This window comes from Phocoena sinus, chromosome 4 (genome assembly GCF_008692025.1).
Source record: "Phocoena sinus isolate mPhoSin1 chromosome 4, mPhoSin1.pri, whole genome shotgun sequence".
In the NCBI taxonomy this organism is placed as follows: domain Eukaryota; kingdom Metazoa; phylum Chordata; class Mammalia; order Artiodactyla; family Phocoenidae; genus Phocoena; species Phocoena sinus.
The window spans coordinates 142,391,624-142,410,481 of NC_045766.1; the positions used below are offsets into that span (position 1 = coordinate 142,391,624).

The window sequence follows — 18,858 nt, forward strand, 5'->3', positions numbered from 1 at the left end:
TCACGGGAAAGGCCACTGCCCCAGCAGCACCCTTCCTGCCCCACCAGACACAGGTCAGGGCTGCCTGGAAGGAACAAAGGCCCAGACCCGTGGACACAGAGAATCTGACACGCTTCCCTCAGATCAGTGTCGACTCCTGAACTCAGGTTCACAACCGTAGCCCGGGGAGGGCCACAGGGCAGTGGCACCCTGGGATCACACACAGTCAAGAATTGGGTTTATCTTCTGGGGCCACGTCTTCAGAGGGAGGGACGTTGCAAAGCCAAACGGCAGTGACAGAAAGCGTCCTGGCCAATGAACTGAAATCCAAGTCAGAGGGAAGAAGGAAGGGTCAGGAAAGAAGGATTATTTCCAGCTTAGAGTATCTCAAGTTCTGTTCTCCAGAAGAGGGCTTAGCCTTAGTATGTCAGAAGTTGGCTGATTTTACAGCAGCACAAATAACTTCCCAACAAGTTGTACCGTCTCACCATTAGCTGCCTTGAAAACTACTTAAAGAAGCGTGGGTAGGTGGATTCATTTCCTGGGCCTGTGTAACAAAACAGCACACACTTGGGGGTTTAAAACAACAGAAGTTTATTCTCTCACAGCTCTGGAGGGCAGAAGCCCACCATCGTTATCAAGTCCAGGTGTCGGCAGGGCCAGGTTCCCTGCGGAGGCTCTAGGGGAGACCCCTTCTTTGCCTCACCCTTCTTCTGAGGGCTGCACGAATCCCCTGGCTCGTGGCCACATCGCTCCCATCTTCAAGGCCAACATCTTCAATCCTCTCTCTGTTCCCTTTTCACGTGGCCTTCTCTTCTGTGTGTGCACGTGTGTCCTCTCTCCCGACTCTCTCTTGTGATCGCGTTTAGGCCCCACCTGGATAATCCAGGACAATCTCTTCTTGAGAGCCTTAACTTCATGACACTTGCAAAGACCCTTTTTCCAAATAAGGTCACATTTCCAGGTTCCAGGGATTAGGAGCTGCCATCTTTGGAGGTCATTACCCAGTCTATTGCCGGTGGTGGGACTGTTTAGGGGTACAGCATGGGAACTTTGTCATTAGTTATTGGATGGCTTTGCCATTTACTCTCGACTTGACCTTTCTAGGCCTCAGTTTTGTCCTCTGTAAAATGGGATCATAGTACAGTAGAACCTATTACCTGGTATTGTTAGAAAGGCTGTGTGGAATGACATGCCCGCTGCCACAGCACTCAGCCGACGGCAGCTCTAAGTGTGTCACAGATAGCCTGGCTGGCAGCGTGATGCATGTAGTGGGAGGGGGTGCCCGTAGCGCCGTGGGTGTCCTCACAGCCCCGTGTCCCCACCGCCGCTACGACACTGGCCACGCTGGCTTGGACATCCCATGTGTGTGTCTGGCATCGCTGTGGACCTTAATCCATCCTTGTTTCCATCACTGTGCTGGATACATAGTAGGTGCTCAATAAATGTCAAACCGTACGAAATTGCCACTGTGGTTGGTCAAACACGGTTGAATCCGGACAATTGTAAACGTCTCAAGGTAATACATTGGAGAAAGAGCTACACAAATGCTCGGCTGTAGCATTCCCTGCAGGGAGGACTTATTTCTATGGATGAGAGGGCCACACACCCACAGCGCCTTAGCTGCAGGAACCATGGGCAGACAGCAGCTTCCGCAGATACTTCTGAGGGTTTCATAGGCATCGAAACGACCCCGTTGGTGGCTCCTTAGCCCAGTGCTCTAGGGACCCTCTGGCGTCTTAATTTAAACAGTGAATATGTCTCCAGCCAGCCTGATACCCTCTCAGACTTCCTAAACTCTAGTCCCGGGGTTCTTTCCAACACCTAGGGGACCCTTCCTATTTTAATTCCCCTCAGCCTGGAGGCACTCGTGCTTGTAAAGGGCCACACACAGGCCCATAATACGGATTCGTTTGCCGTTCCACATCGAGTGATGCCTGAATGGCAACCAGGACCTGGGGTTGCAACCTTGTTGCGAGCTGGATGCGGCTGCCCAGGCCTCAGGCCTCGTTCTCAGCCTCACTGTCCTATTTGCCAGGCGTCGTGTGGCCACCTGCGGGATTGAAAGAATGTTGGGTGTTGTATGGTTTGCGTGAATCAGAACAATGTGTGCTTTTAGCAGATTTTTAGAAAAGTTGTAGCTTTTCCTTACTTTCTCAGTGACACGTTCCTGGGGACACAGACCGAAAAGTTACGTGGTTATTAGACCCCCAGAAGGTGATTGTCTTGATTTCATGGTCCCAGTGGCCAGGAGGTGGGGGTGAGACCCACGGTCTCAGGGCCTGAGCTGCTGTCCAGTCCTCAGCTGAAACAAAGGACAGTGTCGTAAAGAGTGAAAACCACCTGTGAGACAAAGGCACAGAAAAATACTGGACAATTCAGTGAAAAGGACAAACGCGTCTCCTTCAAAGTACACGCTACCTCTGCATGCAAGGAGAGTTTTCAGGAAGCTGTAAGAATTTAGATGGAGGGAGGGTTGGGCTCACCTGTCTCTCCAGCATCCACCAGTTTATATCCGTGCTTTGTGGGGACCTGCAGGGGCTCACGGTAGGGGAGCACATCCACAGGGCACTGCCATTTCTAAAGGGCAGCTCAGGGAGGACCCAGCAGGGCTGAGCTGCAGGATGAGGGTGGGTCACCAGTCTTGATCCTGAGCCTCTTGGCAGCCAAGGCCAAAAGGGAAATGTGTTGAATTGTGCCAATTTTAATTTTTACTGAAAGGAAGCGTACACATTTGTCGGAAAGACAATTTTTTTATAATATTAGAAAGCATATATCCTATGAATCCTTACAGGAAGGGCTCTGGAAACTTCACATATATTTTAATTCTTCTTTCTTTACTGTGGTTTTGCAAAAGATTTAAAAAAAAATCTCCTCATCGCTTGTTTCTTATAGAAATCAAATTCTGCTGTAAAAATGGTGGTGTCTCTAGACTGAGGGCCACCCTAGACTTTGTATAATTCATATTGGCCCGGTGCCTGCTGTGAAGCCAGAATTTTTCTCCCCAAAAAAGACATTTAATTCCATCTGAGCATTAAAATACATATTGGTTGTTATATTTGAGTATTACTCCCTAAAGCATGAATGTCGATATGAAAACACAGGACACCTCAGCCTGACTCCGGAGTCCTGCTTCCCCATGGGCCATTGTTTTGGTGATGAATTAGCCGAGCAGAAGACCTCAGGCAAATGATCAAGTACTTGTGACTCAGAAGAGCAGGCCCTTTGAATCTGTGTTGAGATAGCATTTATAAACGTAGCCCAGAAACATCACACCATGCGTTAACCTGCTCGGGCTGCCGTAACACACACCACAGACTGGGGGGCTTAAACAACAGGAAGTTACTCTCTCGCAGTCCAGAGGCTGGAAGTCCAAGAGCGAGGTGTTGGCAGGCTGGTGCCTTCAGAGGCCTCTTGGCAGGCAGACGGCCGTCTCCTCCCCGTGTCCTCACGTGGTCCTCCCTCTACCTGGCTGTGTCCTCATCTCCTGTTCTATAAGGACACGAGTCAGGTTGGATTAGGGCCACCCTGATGACCTCACTTTAACTTAACAAGTTCTCTAATGACTTTGTCTCCAAACATGGCCACATTTTGAGGCACTGGGGAGTTAGGACCCCACACACGAGTTTTAGGGGAACACAGTTCAGCCCATCACACACCATAATGACCACAGCTACAAAAACAGCTTGTTGTTTTCATGGCTTGGCTATTGTAAATAATGCTGTAATGAACATGGGGTGCAGGTATCTCTTTGAGTTAGTGATTTTGTTTCCTTCATATAAATAACTAGGAGAGGAATTGCTGGATTATATGGTAGTTTTATTTTTCATTTCTTGAGGAACCTCCATACCGTTCTCTATAGTGGCTGTACCAATTTACATTCCCACCAGCCGTGCACAAGGTTCCCTTTTCTCCACACCCTCTCCAGCACTTCTTATCTCCTGTCTTTCTGATAACAGCCATTCTAGCAGGTGTGAGGTGATACCTCACTGTGGTTTTGATTTGCATTTCCCAGATGGTCAGTGATGCTGAGCACATTTTCACGTGCCTCTTGGCCATCTGTGTGTCTTCTCTGGAAAACTGTCTATTCAGATCCATTGCCCATTTTAAAATGGGATTATGATTATTGTTTTTATTTTTGCTAATGAGTTGTATGATTTTCATAGATTTTGGATATTAACCCCTTATCAGATATATGATTTGCAGATTTTTCTCCCGGCATGCAGGCTGCCTTTTCATTTTGTGGATGCTTTCACGCGGGACCGAAGCTTTTCACTTTGATGTCGGCCCACTTGTTGACTTTTGTTTCTGTTGCTTCTCTCTGACGTTTTCTGCGTCTTCCTTCTTCTGCCCTTTTGCAGACTGCCCTCCCATCAGAGACCTCGTGGTCCTCAACGTCACCAGCAGCAGCTTTCAAGTGTCTTGGAGTTTAAATTCCACCCAGAACTGCACTTTCCAGGTGCAGGTTTACCAGGCTGAGGAGCTGCTCAGGAACGCCAGCACCCGGGGGACGAGCCTGGAGGTGGCTGGGCTGGAGGCCGGAGTGCTGTATGCGGTGAGGACCAGCTACCAGGGGTGCTGGGCCAACGTCACCACCACGGTCACTGTCAAGACCGGTAAGGCCACATGTCTGAAATCCACATGACCCGTGAGTCTGTCTCTCCAGCCTAGTCTGCTGGTCCTGGTGATTCCAATCACGCGCTTCCTACGAGCAGGACAGGGGCCGTCACTGACCTGGCCCCAACTCTCCTGGGGGGCAGTGAGCGCGCTCTGTGTCCCGGAGCAGTGCCACGGTGCTCGTGGCCAGCACAGGCTCCCCTCGCTCCCCTGCGTCTCATCCTGACTGGGGGCTCTTCTGACACCTGGGGTGATGAGGGCTCTGTGAAGATCCCATCTTGCTGTGGTTTGAAGGACACATAATGCAGTCAGATAGAGTGAAGCCCAAAGTATAGTAGAGCAGAAGAGGGTAGCAGTTCGCACGCATCGAAGGAACTTTTGCCACACTTAATTCCACACAGCTGAGTCTGTAGAACTTCCCCAAACCCAAGAGCTGAGCATCTGTAAGATCTTCACGAAGTATGCCTCATTTCCCATGCCGTGCACTTGCAAAGCTAACACGATGCCCACTGCATCGGAGCCCTGAAGAAATTTTTGCCCCAAATAAACACAGCGTAGGCATGAATTGGGGATTCCAGCGTCCAGGAGGCAGCTGGCGTGACCCACGTGACTCTGCCAGGTGGCCAACACTGGCCCTGCCCCGTGATGCCACCTCCCCTCTGCCTGGTCGTGGTGCTACCCCGGTGGTGTAGACCTCTGTCAGGTTCGGCCCGGGGAGTTCCCTCCTAGGCTGGCCTCTGGCAGCGGGACATGGAAGTGTGCGTACGGACAGTGTGACCCTGAGACATCCTGGTCTGGGGACCGGAGTAGCGGGGGAGACCCAGCCTGGGGGTTCAGAGCAGGCAGAGGGCAGAAATCACCGTATGAAAGATGCTATGGCGGGGGGGAGGGTTGGGGGGAGGGATAGATTGGGAGTCTGGGACTGACATAAACACACTACTATATTTAAGATAGATAACCAACAAGGACCTGCTGTATAGCACAGGGAACTCCTCTCAGTAATCTGTAATGACCTAAATGGGAAAAGAATCTGAAAAAGAATAGATACATGTATATGTATAACTGATTCACTTTGCTGTACACCCGAAACTAACACACATGGTTAGTCAACTATACTCCAATATAAAATAAAAAATTTTTTAAAAAAAGGACCCTCTGGGGGTTCTGTCTCACGGGTAGGGATAACGCCAGTGACAGTGATGGTGGCAGTGAGTGAGTGAGGGCTGGGGGGATCTGGCCTACACCCTTTATGTACTGACTGGGGGCCGACCCATGCTAAGTGGCAAACACGCAGAACAGGCCCCCAGAGTGCCCCCAGAACCCCAGCCATGCAAAAACTCGAGCCCTTGACTTTGCACAAGCCTCTAATTTCCTAACTGGTGCCATCTCACCTTCTTGTTTTATTTTCAAGTTGCTCCACGGAGCAAATGGGGGGAACACTCTTTTCCCTTTGAGGAAACTGGGACCGTGAGGGGCTCCATCCCTACAGATCACTTCCACCCTCTGTCCCCCGCCAACTCATCTCAGAAGGGATAATTGGTGGGACCAACATCCCAGCGCGAATTCCTCTCAGTTGGGACAGGCAGTAGGAATGTGCAGCTCCGCCCCAACCCCATAGACTCTGTGCCCTCAGGAAAAAATACCTACATTCCAACGCAGAGGGGATAATTTGGAAGATTCCATAAGACTCCTGACTACAAGCTGATTCCTTCCCCAGCTGGATTCTCCTTCCTAGAAATGCCTTATGTTTGCAGAGCCCTATTTATTTTTTTAAGAAGCTCGATTCACTTTAAAGGTCTTAGCTAATTAATTTGACATTATTAAATGCTTGCTATGTTGGAGGCCATAGAGATTATCATAGCAGTGGAGACCCGGGGCCTCACGGTAAGTGTGGATTCCCGAAGCACTGGTGGATACTCACCTCCCGAGAGGCTCTGTGATGTGGGCAGGACCGGAGCCTGGGAATCCCGGACCCTAAGGGTTACTCGTTCCTCTTGCTAAGGTGGGAAAAGGTTCAGAGGAGCCCCCGTCTAGAAATGTACGCTCTACAACGTTGGTGTCATTTCTGGGGCTGTGTACGTGCAGCAGTGATAAACTCTGCCCCACCGGCCCCAAGCTCACTGGCTGGTGGGGAACCAGGGTGGGACAAACTGTGAGTGCCTTTAGATCATTAGAATTTAGATCATGGCTGCAGGGTCTGCCGTGGATGTGGGTTTCATTCTTGGTAACGAAACAGACACGCTCCCATGTCCCATCTTGAATCTTATCCAGCTTCACTTATGTCCAAAGAAAAGGACACGTCCCTTACCAACCCTATCGTTTTGTCCGGGACAGAGTAGGCTCTTGAGAGGTGGGACTTCTGGTGGGAAAATTGGAAAGTCCCAGAGAAATCGGGATGAACTTGTCACCTGAGTGTCAGGGGCCTGGCTGGGACGTGTGCCAAGGAAAGCAGCGGCCACACGGGGTGAAGAATCGAGGGAGGGCCTTCGGACCCTACATGGCTGGTTGAACCCCAGTTCCCGCCGGTGTGAGCCATGTGACGTCTGTAACTTGTCCCCCTGCTTTGGCCCTAAAAGTGTGTGTCTATGTCTGAGTTCCCTTCACTCCAGCGTAGACGCATATATTCCTCACGCTGACTTCCCCCAATGTGGTTACCAAACTTAAGACTCATGCCTCGATCTGTTTTCCAAAAAGTCTCCTCCAAAGAGTAGGGGAGATTGGAAAACATCGACAGAAAAGCGTGTGCCTCGCGCTCACCGGATTTCAGCTAATTTGTGTCATCGTCTGTCTCAGATGCCCGGGTGTTCGAAGTCACAGTCGGGATCCTAAACCGCAACGTGACAGAGGGGCTGCTGGACCGTGGGAGCCCGGAGTTCCAGAACTTCTCCCAGCAGCTGATGCACGAGGTAAAGCCCGGCAGAAGAGCTTTCCGAGTCGGAGCCAGAAACCCGCCCTGTGCCCCCTTTTATGCGTGACTTAAAATAGGTTTGGGGACAAACCAACGTTGATTCAAACGGGCTGGACCACTTGATGGCTCGGCTGGGTTTTTTGTCGAACCTTCGGTTTGGGGGACCTGGGGCCTCTGCCCTCCTTCTTTGGGGCAGCTTCATTGAGTAAGCATTTACCAGATATCAAAGCATCCGTTCCTCCCTGGGGCTGAAGGCGGGCACCAGCATGAGGCCTGGGGGAACCAGGCCAGTAGCAGCTATCATCTATCCTGGGATGCTGAGCTGGAGAAAAAAGCGACTTGCCAACCTGTCAGTAACTGGGAGAGGGCTAGGATTTGGCCCTTCCTGCAAGCTAGTAAGTTAGCCTGTTGCGTGGATGCTGGCAGAGGACACGAGATGCCTGGGTCAGAGACAAAGGACTCCCTCACGCACAGCACAGCGGGCGACACGAGCATCACGTTGGTGCCACGTCCCCTGCTGGCCCCCAAGTCCCACGGGGGTGATGCACAGGGAGCCCGGTGGGTGACCCACATGCAGTGCATCTGGGTGCACACCTGCCTAAACCTTGCTCCGGAGATACACGTTATCTTTACCACATCAGACGGTGAACAGATCTGCTCTGCTCTGGACGGGGCCATCCTCTCTCTCCCAAGGCTGTTCATCATAGAAACGTCTTGGAAAGATATTCTGAAACAAGAGGGCAGTCCAGGCTTCTACTTGCAGGATGTGTGGACATGGGAGGGACGGAAGGAGGGTCGCCTCTCAAAGTTCACTTGCAGAGAGGAGTTGGTTTTTGAACTTTCCTGGAGAATTCTCCCTTGTTTCTAGCAGTAATTCGCCTGTGGGTGCAGGAGTGGTGTAGGAGGAATGTGGGCGAGGCTTGGGTCTCCTTGCTTGGGCACAGGTGGCCCTGATCACCTGGCTGTGCCTGTGTTTCCTGGGGATCCAGCCCAGTGGGAGGGGGGCAGCTCCGAAGAGCCACGGGATTGCTGCTTTCATCCATCAGTCCATCCAGCCATCTCTCTCACACACACATTATCTTCGCACCGGTTTCCAGGGCACCCAGAGTGGGCCGTGCATCTAGGGCTGCAGGATGGAGATCCGACTGTCATGGTCTCTGAGTCCTTACCAAGACGGAGCAGGCCTGGCCCGCTGTCCCAGGGCTGCAGTGAGCTGGGGGGGGGGGGTGGGGGGGAGGTAACTCTGCTGTTCCCAGAGGAGGGTGGCTGGGCGCCTTCTCTTGGCCAGGAGGAGGACACGTGGATTCTGTGCACCATCCACGTGTCACACCCGGGGCCCCGCTGACTGGTTTTGAAGGCTTTGATGGAAAAGTCTGCTGCCTCTCAGCATCTGTTGCCTCTTCTGGGCCAGGTTGCAACCTCCCTTCCACCGGCGCTTTCTGACTTGTACCGAAGAGGGAAGCTGAGGATGAAGGTCGTGTCTCTCTGGGCCGGAAGCGTGGTGGTGAGGCTCAGACTGACGGTGCAGGACCCCGAGTTCCCGGTGGGCGTGTCCACGCTGTCCCCCATGCTCCCGCCTCTGTGGGCGAGCACCGTGTTCCAGGTGGACCAGTCGGAGACGTTTGTGCAAGGTGGGTCCTCCTCTCCGTGCCCAGGGTGTGCCGCCCCGATGCGCTCCAAAGTCCAGGCTGCGTTAGCTCTGATCAACATTCACTTTGTTCCAAAAGATAAAGCAAGTGAACTTTGAGTCCGTATTCTGTGTTCTTCCATGGGGACTGGGGCCTAGGGCTGCCGCCCCGTAACAGTGAGTCCACCTGTGTCCCACACCTCCTATTGCTGACGGGAGAAGCTCCCCTCGGAGCTCAGGGACACTTATTCCCTTCGATGGTGTTTCTCAGCTGCCACCAGAACCCAGGGTGGAACCGGGCTGGAGGGTCCACGAAGGGCACAGGGATGGGAGCTTACTGTGTCTGCGTCGGGGCCCAGCCAGGCCTGGCTGCTGTGCGCCTTGTTAACGTGGAGATCTATTTCATTAGCCCAAAGGCTTGTAATTTTACTTGGTGATACAGGAAGTCACAGATTAGGGAAGAGGGGGGGAGAGATGGAGAAACAGAGATGGAGAGAGGCGGGGGGAGGGGGTTGGGGGAAGGGGGGCAGTGAGAGAGAGAGAGAGAGAGAGATGGGGAGAGAGGGAGAGACAGAGTCAGAGATAAGACAGAGTCAGAGATAAGACAGAGACAGAGACATCAAGAGACAGAGAGAGGGAGAGATGCAGGGGATGCAGAGGGGGCAGTGAGAGACAGAGACAGACAGAGACAGCGAGCTGTCACGTCAGGAAGCTTTTGCTGTCAAAGCAGGGATGAAGTTCCCTCGTGTGGTGAGGGCACCGCAGTCTCTACATCAAAGAGCCTGTTTGGGGCTCAATCTATGGAATGCACGTCCCAGAGCAGGTCCCAGAGTGAGCGCTGTCAACTCCTTTGAGCCCCGTCGCCTGCCAGCTTGCTGTCCCAAGCTCCCCTAACCCACGAATGCAGAGGATGGGCCGCAGGAGTGTCACACCTGAAGTCACGTCTGGGAAACACCTGTCTGCTGAGCCTGGGGTCTCTCTGTCATTCACCCCCTCGGGGATGGAGATGACAGCGGCCCTCTGCACCTGGTGGGCCTGCCTGCCTGGGTTCAGGGGATAAGTGCTGGGCAGACGCCGGGCAGCCTGTGGGTGGACCCTCGGCCTGCACCCCCAGGGCCCACCTGAGACAGATCTGAGCCATCTTCTGGAGATCCAGCCCTAACCTCGAGATGCTTCCCAGCCTCATCCCCTGGCATCAGGGCTTAGGTTATTCCAGAGCTTTGTCAAGTGATGCAGTGGGTTGAATGGTGGCCCCAAAAGGTAAGTACACACCTAACTTCAGACGTGACCGTATTTGGAAGAAGGGTCTTTGCAGATGAAACTAAGGATCAGAAATCATTCTGGATCAGGGTGGGCCCAAAGTCCAATGACAGTGCCCTTAGAAGAGACAGAAAAGGAGATGACCCAGGGACCGTGGAGGACACCCACGTGAAGATGCAGGCAGAGGCAGGAGTGATGCAGCCACAGGCCGAGGAGCCCAAAGGGCCACCAGAAGATGGAAGAGGCAAGAAGGACCCTCCCCGAAGGCCCCAGAGGGCACCCAGCCCGGCCAACACCTTGATTTTAGACTTTGGCGTCTAGAACTGTGAGAGAATGAATTCTGTTTTAAGCCAGCTTGAAAGCTTGTGACAGTCTGTGATGGCAACCTCAGCAAACTCATACAAAGGAAGAAGAGGTGCCCTGCATTGCTAATATCCCCGGGGTTCATCATTCTGAAGCGCCGCCCCCCACGAAGTTCTGGAAGTATCCTTAGAAGTTGGGAGCCCCGAGCAGGCTCTCACCTTGCAGCATCCCTGAAAAACGGTAGGCTGTTTGCTTAACATTTCGGAGCTGAGGGCCAAGGTGGGAGGGTCTCCCAGGGCCACGAGGAGGCCTCGGCTGTTTACTGGCGTAGGAGATGGCTCTGCCCTGCACAGAGTCCCCTGATCCAGAGCCCGAGGGGCAGCCCCCGGGCCTCAACCCTCACCCGGGGAGGCCCAAACCGAAGTCCCCTGCCTTCCCCACGGGCCCAGAGCCCCCAGCCCCGCAGGCACAGCCGGGGAACTGGAGAAGCACATTCGTTGTTATTCCACAAAACTTCAGCAAACCGCAGTACGGAAAGCTCCTTTCCTCAGCGACGCCCACAGAAATGGTGGTGTTGGCGCTGCTGCGTTTTCCCGGGTTATCTGGGAGCTCTCGCTGCTGTGAATCCACATGTCCCAGCAGCGTGGCGGCCATGTTGTCACGACCTCATCTTCTCCCCGAGGCCCATACCAACCCCACCCGGGTCACTGGGTGGCCACGTGCCCTGGTCTCCCTCCAGGGCGGCCGTGCCCCGTGCGGGGAGGCTCAGTGCTGAGTAGCAACCTGGGCCTCCGACCCTGCTTACACTGTCCGGCGGGAGGGGGCCTCACGGGACAGGCTGGAATCCCAGCTCTGACACTCCCTCGCCGTGGGTCCCTGTACAAGGCATGTCGCCTCCTGGGCCTCCGTGTGCTCAGCTGAGAGACAGGAATGTTGACCCATCCCCCTGGAGGGTAAATAAAGGAACCCTGCCGGTGTGGGGTTAGCGGAGTGCCCGGCGCACGTCTGACAGCGCCGCCGACATTTCGGTTGAAGTCTTCTCTAGGATGCCCTTTCGCATCTCGGGTGAGTTCTCAGGCCCGGAAGGTCCTGCAGGGTCCACGAGCCCTCACCAGTCCTTCCGTCCCGCCCCCCCTCCCTTCGCTCCCCTTGGATCTCCCACCCTCGCCCCTCCCCTTCTTTAAAATCTGCTCTGGAAGGGCCGTCCTACTCATTTGCTCCACGTGCAGACAACCCACTGGGCCTCCGCGTGCGTCTACGGGGCCCCTTCGTGCTTAATGCTCTGTGCAGACACCAGCCAAACGAAGCCCGATGGCGGTGCCGTTCTGTGTGAGGGGTTCCCCTGGGGTCACCACAGTACTGGGGGGCAGCGCCCTCTCTGTGATCTCAGGACTGGCCTAGCCACGCTCCCCGAAGCTTCCAGTCAGCCGCACACCCCTGACAGCATCCTAGGCACAGTGGACCTTCCTGTGGCCTCTGTGGGTGGTGGGTGACGGAGGACAAGCAGGGGAGCCTGGCCCCGGGCCTGTCACTGTCTACCTGGCCTGCTGGGGTGGGCCTGCTTCCTCCAGACTCAGTGGCACTGCCTTTGGTCCAGCCTCTGTTCCTGCCGCCGTTAGAACCCAGTTCTCTGTGACCACCTTCCTCCTTGAGTGAGAATCTGACTCTGGCCCCCAGGAAGGGCTGAGGGCTCTGGCCAGGCTTCACTTCTCAAGGCCACTTGCACCCCAAAGACAATTTGGGGCCTCCCGAGGAGCCTGCCTTTTCAGGGATGGGACGGCTTTGTCCTTGGGCCTCCCCACCTCACTCCTGGGGGTTTACTTGTGCCAGGAGTCCTGGCTCTGTCACAGCTGCCCCCTCCTCCGGGAGGTGGGCTACGTCCTCATCCCAGCTTCAGGGCCGGCAGGAGCAGAGGACAGGTCCTGCACCAGGAGCTCTGGCCCACATCCTCGTCTGGCGGCCCAGGAAGCGCAAAGGCCGCCTGGCAGCTCTCCTGCCTCCCGCTCTGAACCCAAGAACTGCCAGGCCTCGGGCTTTTATACAAGACAAAACAGAGTTGTCTGCATCTTACTCAGACTTACCCCTGAGCCACGTGCTGGCGGAGCGAAGGGGGTGGGGAATCACCTCCCCAAGATAACTTCCAGGGCTCTGCGGTTTGAGCTCAGGTCTCCGCGGGGGCTTCGGCTCTCCTCGTGGCCCTGCTGCCTGGCGGGCCTGGCTCCAGCCCTGGCCTTAAGCCCCCGGCACTTTCGAGCCGCCCGGAGGCCAGGCTGCGCTCCAGGGGGATCCGGGTCAGGGTGTAAACTGTTGTATCGGCTGATGGGTCTGCTGGGCTCGGGGGAGCTGCTTCTGTAAAGATCACAAGAAGCGAAACTGAAACCCACGAAACCGGCCTCTGAGCGCTCAGTGGCGGGGTTTTCTCTGCACAAAACTGGACTCATGCCTCCTCTTGACTTGAAGCCCAGCCAAGTCCGGGCTTCGCTGGTGCCCTGAGCCTGCAGGGGACCCCGCCTGCAGCTCTCGAGAAGCCTGGTAGCCACCCCTCAAGGGTAACCTCACCCCGTCGGGGCACCCAGCCTCCCCAGCTAGCAGATGCAACTCTGTTAAGAGCCACCTGCTGTCCTGGGCGGGGATGGGACGGGCAGCGACCCGTAGAGCCGGACCTGGGCTGAAGGATGGATTTCTAGAGCTGTGGGGAGACTGCTTCCTGAGCCTCGGCTCCTCCCAGCCTGAGATACAGCTCGAGTACTGATTGCTTAAGGGTTTATTTTTATTTGTTTATTTTTTATTGGAGTAGAGTTGATGTACAATGTTGTGTTCGTGTCAGGTGTACAGCAAAGTGAGTCAGTTATACATATACATATACCCACTCTTTTATTAGATTCTTTTCCCATAGAGGTCATTGCAGAGACTCGAGTAGAGTTCCCTGTGCTGTACAGTAGGGCCTCATTGGTTATCTATTTTATATATAGTCGCTTGTATATGTCAATCCCAATCTCCCAACTTATCCCTCCCCTCCTTCCCCCGAGTAACCATAGATTGTTTTCTACATCTGTGACTCTATTTCTGTTTTGTAAATAAGTTCAAGTTCAGAGGCCGAGAAAGGACTGTGGCAGGGGAGGGTTTGGGGGGATTTATAGGGTTGGGGGGCTCACTGAGCCTTCCTTGCCCAGGTCAGAAGGGTCAGGGCTTCCCAGGGGCATGGGGCTTTGGGGTCTCTCACAATCAGTTCCCAGACTCGGGGAGGAGGTATTTACAGCCGTCCTATCTGTGTTTTGGAAAGTTCATGTTATACTAACTGGACACCTCCTGGCTCTGTTACTTTTCTGTTTCTTTCTTGAGACACTAAATATAAGGGGAAGTTGGCTCGTCAGAGGGAAGAGAAGGCACCTTACGAACAAAGAATAAGCAAGAGGGGAATATATTCACACCTGTGGGTGCTAATACCGCCACAGGAATCCCAACGTTCCCTAACCTCTGCCCCCAGATCAGCCAGCCAGCGGTGGAGGTGGGCAAGGGCGGGCTTTTGGTTTGTCTCCTTGGCCCAGAGAGGAGCTGCAGGGAGGACTCTGTGCAGGGAACCCCACCGCCAGCCCCGGGTGCTGGATGCTGAGGGCTTCACTGACGCCCTGCTCCACCCCTTGTCGTTCGCTGCAAAGACTCTGGTCAGCAGGAAGTTGCCACCATCGCGCTCTGCTTGAGCAGCCTCTGGCCGTTTTCCCACCCGCTCATGTCCTGTCTCTTCCCCGCCCACAGACTGGGACGAGTGCGCAGACAGCCTGCAGCATGACTGCTCGCCGGCCGCCCAGTGCATCAACCTCGAGGGCTCGTACACCTGCCGGTGCCGTACGGCCAGGGATGCCCACCCCTCCAGACCGGGCCGGGCCTGTGACGGTGCGCCCCGTCCCCAAGCCCCCAGCTCTGGGCTGAGCCCCCTCCCTCAGGACCTGGGGTGGAGCAGGGTTGGCTCTCCTCAAGCAGGGTGGGCACAGTGCCCGGGGCCCACCATACTGTTAGGGGCCCATGAGAATGATTTAATTGCTTTTAAAATCAAAAGAAAGAAAGAATCTAATAACAGTAAATAGCAGTTACGAATCTAGTCTTTATACCAGTGCAGTTTTAAAGTATGATTTTAAATTATTTTTATGAATGAAAGGGTCAGAGAAAGTCATGATGAAACCCCTGGGGGCAGGGGTTCCTCCCTGGGTGGACTGGACCCCAAGATGGTGTAGGAGCCCCGGTGAGCATGGAGAAGGCCCTGATGTAGGGTCTCTGAGCCCCATTCTTGGCATGTCTCTGCCCCAACGTTTCTGGGGGCCAATTCTGATCAGTTTGTTGGGGCCACCTGGCGTGCTGAGTTCAGAAGCCCGAGGAGGTCACATACAGACTTAAAATGCTGTGATCGACTAGCAATGTCTGCTCTGGACAGAGGGTGGGCAGCATAGGTGCTCAGCTACCTGTTTGCAAAGGCTTTCTGGCTGGAAGCAGCAGCAGAGAATGGTTCCCTGGGAGAAAGCCTCTAGTCCCTAACTACTGTGTATATTGTCCCACTTCCTAAGACCCACACAGCTTCTCTTCTCCCATCCTTTTTCTTATACCTGTGTCGCCCAGCAAGCTGATAAGAGTGACCAGAACCTAGCCCCACACTGAGCACACATTTGGGGGAAATTATCCCAATTTCCCAAAGGCCCGCAGATCCACGGTCCATCTGAGGCCAGCAAGAACCAAGCCCTGCACTTATGTCCTGGTTCTGCAGCCTCCCAGGTGGACCCCCTAATCTCGGGGTCACGGCATCCTCACTGATCAAGTGGAGAGGCTCCAGGGCCTTCCGAGAGAGCTCTTGGGAGACCACAAACAAGGGCCGTGTCAAACATTCTTAACCATCCATGGGGATAGCCTGTGCCCCCTCTTAAGGTCACCTGGGGTGGGGGGGGGGGCTCTTGACCAGAGTAGACCAGACGCCCCGTCTGAGAAAGGATGTGTCTTGGCAGGTGACGTGGTGAGCCCCACCGGTGGTGCGCCATCTCCGGTGACAGGCGAAACAGCCCCAGGTCCCAGCACAGAAACAACAGCCCTCGGCCTGGAGACCCCCGCCTTGTCCCCCAGCCCTGGATACCCGCGGCGCACCACTGCAGCAGGCCAGGCCTGGACCCCAGGGCTCCCACCCAGGAGAGGGGTCAGCGGCATGCTCGGTCATGGCAGGAACAGCACTGGGCCAGCCGTGGAGGGGGAGGCCAGCGTGGCCCCAGGCCTGGGCACCAGCCAGTGGGCGGCCAGCAGGGTGGCTGGTACCACCTTCTCCTCCCGGGCTCCGGGGCCCACCCACAGCTCCCCTCTTGGGGCCATGAACAGCCTCCCAGCCTCCCCTGGATGGCTGCCCCCAAACTCCACCACGGAGTCGCTCTTCCGGCCAGCTCCTACCCAGGGCCCCACGGACCACGTTGAGTGGCACGCCAGCCTCCCCACAAGGAACACGCCGCCGGTACCTCGGGACCCCGCGTGGTCACAAAACTCAGACCCTGGACCCTCCGGCTCCCCAGACCTGCCCTCGGCCACCATGCCTGCATCTCTGAAGACCCCAGTCTGCGGTGAGTGGCAGGAAGGGTGCGTCCCAGGGGCCATGTGGAGCTGCTGGTGTGTGAGCTCCCTTTGGCGAAGGCTCACGCAGTCGTCCACTCCAGGGCAGTCCGGTAGCACTGGGTGAGGCCAACCCAGTGCCGTGCAGCTCTGTCCTCTGGCGGTCGGCTTCCGGTCTAGTAAGGGTGAGAACTTGGTCTCCCCGCTTTCGCTCCAGCCCGGTCCTCCCCCTTCCTAGGCCTCCCGGTTGCCAACAGCTGGAGCGGGAAGCTGGGCATGTGTTGCATTAAGTGCACTGAGTACGGGGCGCATCCCCCCAGCAGGGTCAACCTTTCTGTACCTCCCCAGAAGCTCTGCACCCCCAAGCCTGCTGCAGCTCCCCCAGCAGCTCTGTACCCTCCCAGCCGTACTGATCCCCGGCAGTTCCACATTACCCATTACTTGTAGAGGCTTGAGCCATCACCAAGACCCCTGGGTGATACTCCAGGAGACAGGCAGCCACTCTGTGCAGGGAACGGGCCTGGCCCTGCGCCTCCCACGGAGGGAGGTGGCCTTGGCATCCCTGTGTGAGCTCACGGAGCTAGCCTGGCCCTGGATTGCATCCAACTGTTAAAAGCAGCTCCGTTGATGCATTTCCTCTGCTGCAAAGGGCTAGATCCAAAACTAAACTCTTAAGCCCACGTAAATCGCACAAGTCCCCTATAGGAATGGTCTGTAGCCAGCAAAGCCCACCATGCTGATTCCTTGGGAAGTCCGCCCAGGGGTTGAGGGGGGCAGCCGCTCTGGGGGAGCCGCCCAGAACCTGCTCAAGAAAACTTTGTTTCCAGAGGTCCCGGGACCTCAGGGGTGGGCACAGAGCAAACCTAAGGGGCAGGGCTGCCGTCCCTGGGAGCCCAGGGCTCAGGGGCTGTCCAGGGACTCCGCGTCCCATGTGCAGCTGGAAGCTGGGGGACTTGACTCCCCTGGGCTGGCCTCCCCTGAGGACTCTCATGTCCTCGTGGGGGCAATGGGGGGGGGGTTCGGTTCTCCTTCCCATCTCCTGGGAACGTCGGACTGATTTTAATCAGGGCACTTATATTCCACTTCTCAGCTCCCACGCCCATCGGAAGGGTCACCGTCTCCAATGTGACCAGCACGGGCTTTCATGTGGCATGGGTGGCGGATCTCACCCTGCGCCCCACTTTCCAGCTCACCCTGATTTCCGCGCGGACCCCCACGGTGCACCTGGAGAGCTGGAACACAAGCCTGACACTGTCTGGCCTAGAGCCTGGTGTTTTGTACCTGGTGGAGATCGTGGCCAAAGCATGTGGAAAAGAAAGTTCCAGGGCCCACCTGAAAGTGAGGACAGGTAACAGGCTTCAGAGACGCGTTTGCCATTGGTTCTTAAAGGGAGGAGAAAAGGCATGAAAACGATTTTTGGTGGCTTAAGGTTTAAAATAGCTGCTTGAACTTGTGGGTGTTGGGATTCCATTTTCCTCTCAGTGTAGGAATGTCTGGCTCACTTCAGACTCAGCTGGTGTTCAAAGGCCACATAGGAGGGGGCTTATTTCAGGGACAGGTGGTAGACAAAGAGCCTGCTTTGCAAAGCACTCCAGACTCTGCAGACGCTGCAGACGCTCATTCATCTGGGTCCTCGTGGGTACGTGGCAGGGAAATGGGTGCAGTGCTGGTCTATCCATTTCCTGTGACCATCCTCACTCCTAACAGACCTGGACTTGGCTTTCAGGAAGGATGATGATGGACAGATCTGTGAGTGCCCCCCTCCCCGCCCACTGAGCCTGGGGCTGCAGAGTAAAATGGAGGGGAGTAGAATTGAGCAAGTGAAAAGTAAGGTGGAGCTGATCCTTGTCGATTGTTATATATTCAGATAAAACTCCTCTTTTCTTGGGCTTCCCTGGTGGTGCAGTGGTTGGGAGTCCGCCTGCCGATGCAGGGGATGCGGGTTCGTGCCCCGGTCCGGGAGGATCCCACATGCCGCGGAGCGGCTGGGCCCGTGAGCCATGGCCCCTGAGCCTGCGCGTCTGTGCTCTGCAACGGGAGAGGCCACAGCAGTGAGACGCCCGTGTACCGCAAAAAAAAAAAATTCTCTTTTCTCCTCATTAGCATTTGTCATCCACATATCTTCTTGAATGCCCAGCTTACCTGAACAGCCAAGGGCAGACCTGATGTTGCAGATTTGCCCTCAAATCTTGGGCAACTGTCTAAGAGTTGATAACAATGGTCTTCGAGATGGGGTGCACGTCCCTTGGGAGAGGCCTAAGATGACCCATTGGGGGATGCCTAAGTCATAAACGTTTAGAACTTCTTTTTATATGCTTGAAAATACGAATTAGCTGTGAACTGGGAAATTAGAGAGCAGATGTGGGTGAGGAAGGCGAGTGCAAGTTCACGGCAGGCTGGAGAAGTGGAGGTCGCTGCTGGCCAGACGGTCAGGCAGGGCGGCCCCGGAGGAGAGCTGGTGCTGGGCTGTCGCGTACATCTGCCATCTGGAGGTCTCACCCGTGCTTGGAGGGAGGAGTGGCCCGCGCGTCTGTGTGACCCCGGCCTGAGATGGGTCCACCTCTGCTCTCACCTGTGCACCTTCGTG

At 55.3% G+C, this 18,858-nt stretch overlaps 1 protein-coding gene across 1 annotated transcript in view; it reads left to right on the top strand.

The window, feature by feature from the left end:
- Nucleotides 1-18,858, top strand: part of UMODL1 (uromodulin like 1) — a 61,358-nt gene that overhangs the window by 18,120 nt on the left and 24,380 nt on the right. Inside the window, exons 7-13 of the mRNA XM_032631657.1 lie at nt 4,341-4,595; nt 7,390-7,502; nt 8,916-9,135; nt 14,451-14,588; nt 15,686-15,926; nt 16,068-16,282; nt 17,362-17,619. Coding sequence (XP_032487548.1) covers nt 4,341-4,595; nt 7,390-7,502; nt 8,916-9,135; nt 14,451-14,588; nt 15,686-15,926; nt 16,068-16,282; nt 17,362-17,619 — 1,440 coding nt within the window. The remainder of the gene's footprint in view (nt 1-4,340; nt 4,596-7,389; nt 7,503-8,915; nt 9,136-14,450; nt 14,589-15,685; nt 15,927-16,067; nt 16,283-17,361; nt 17,620-18,858) is intronic.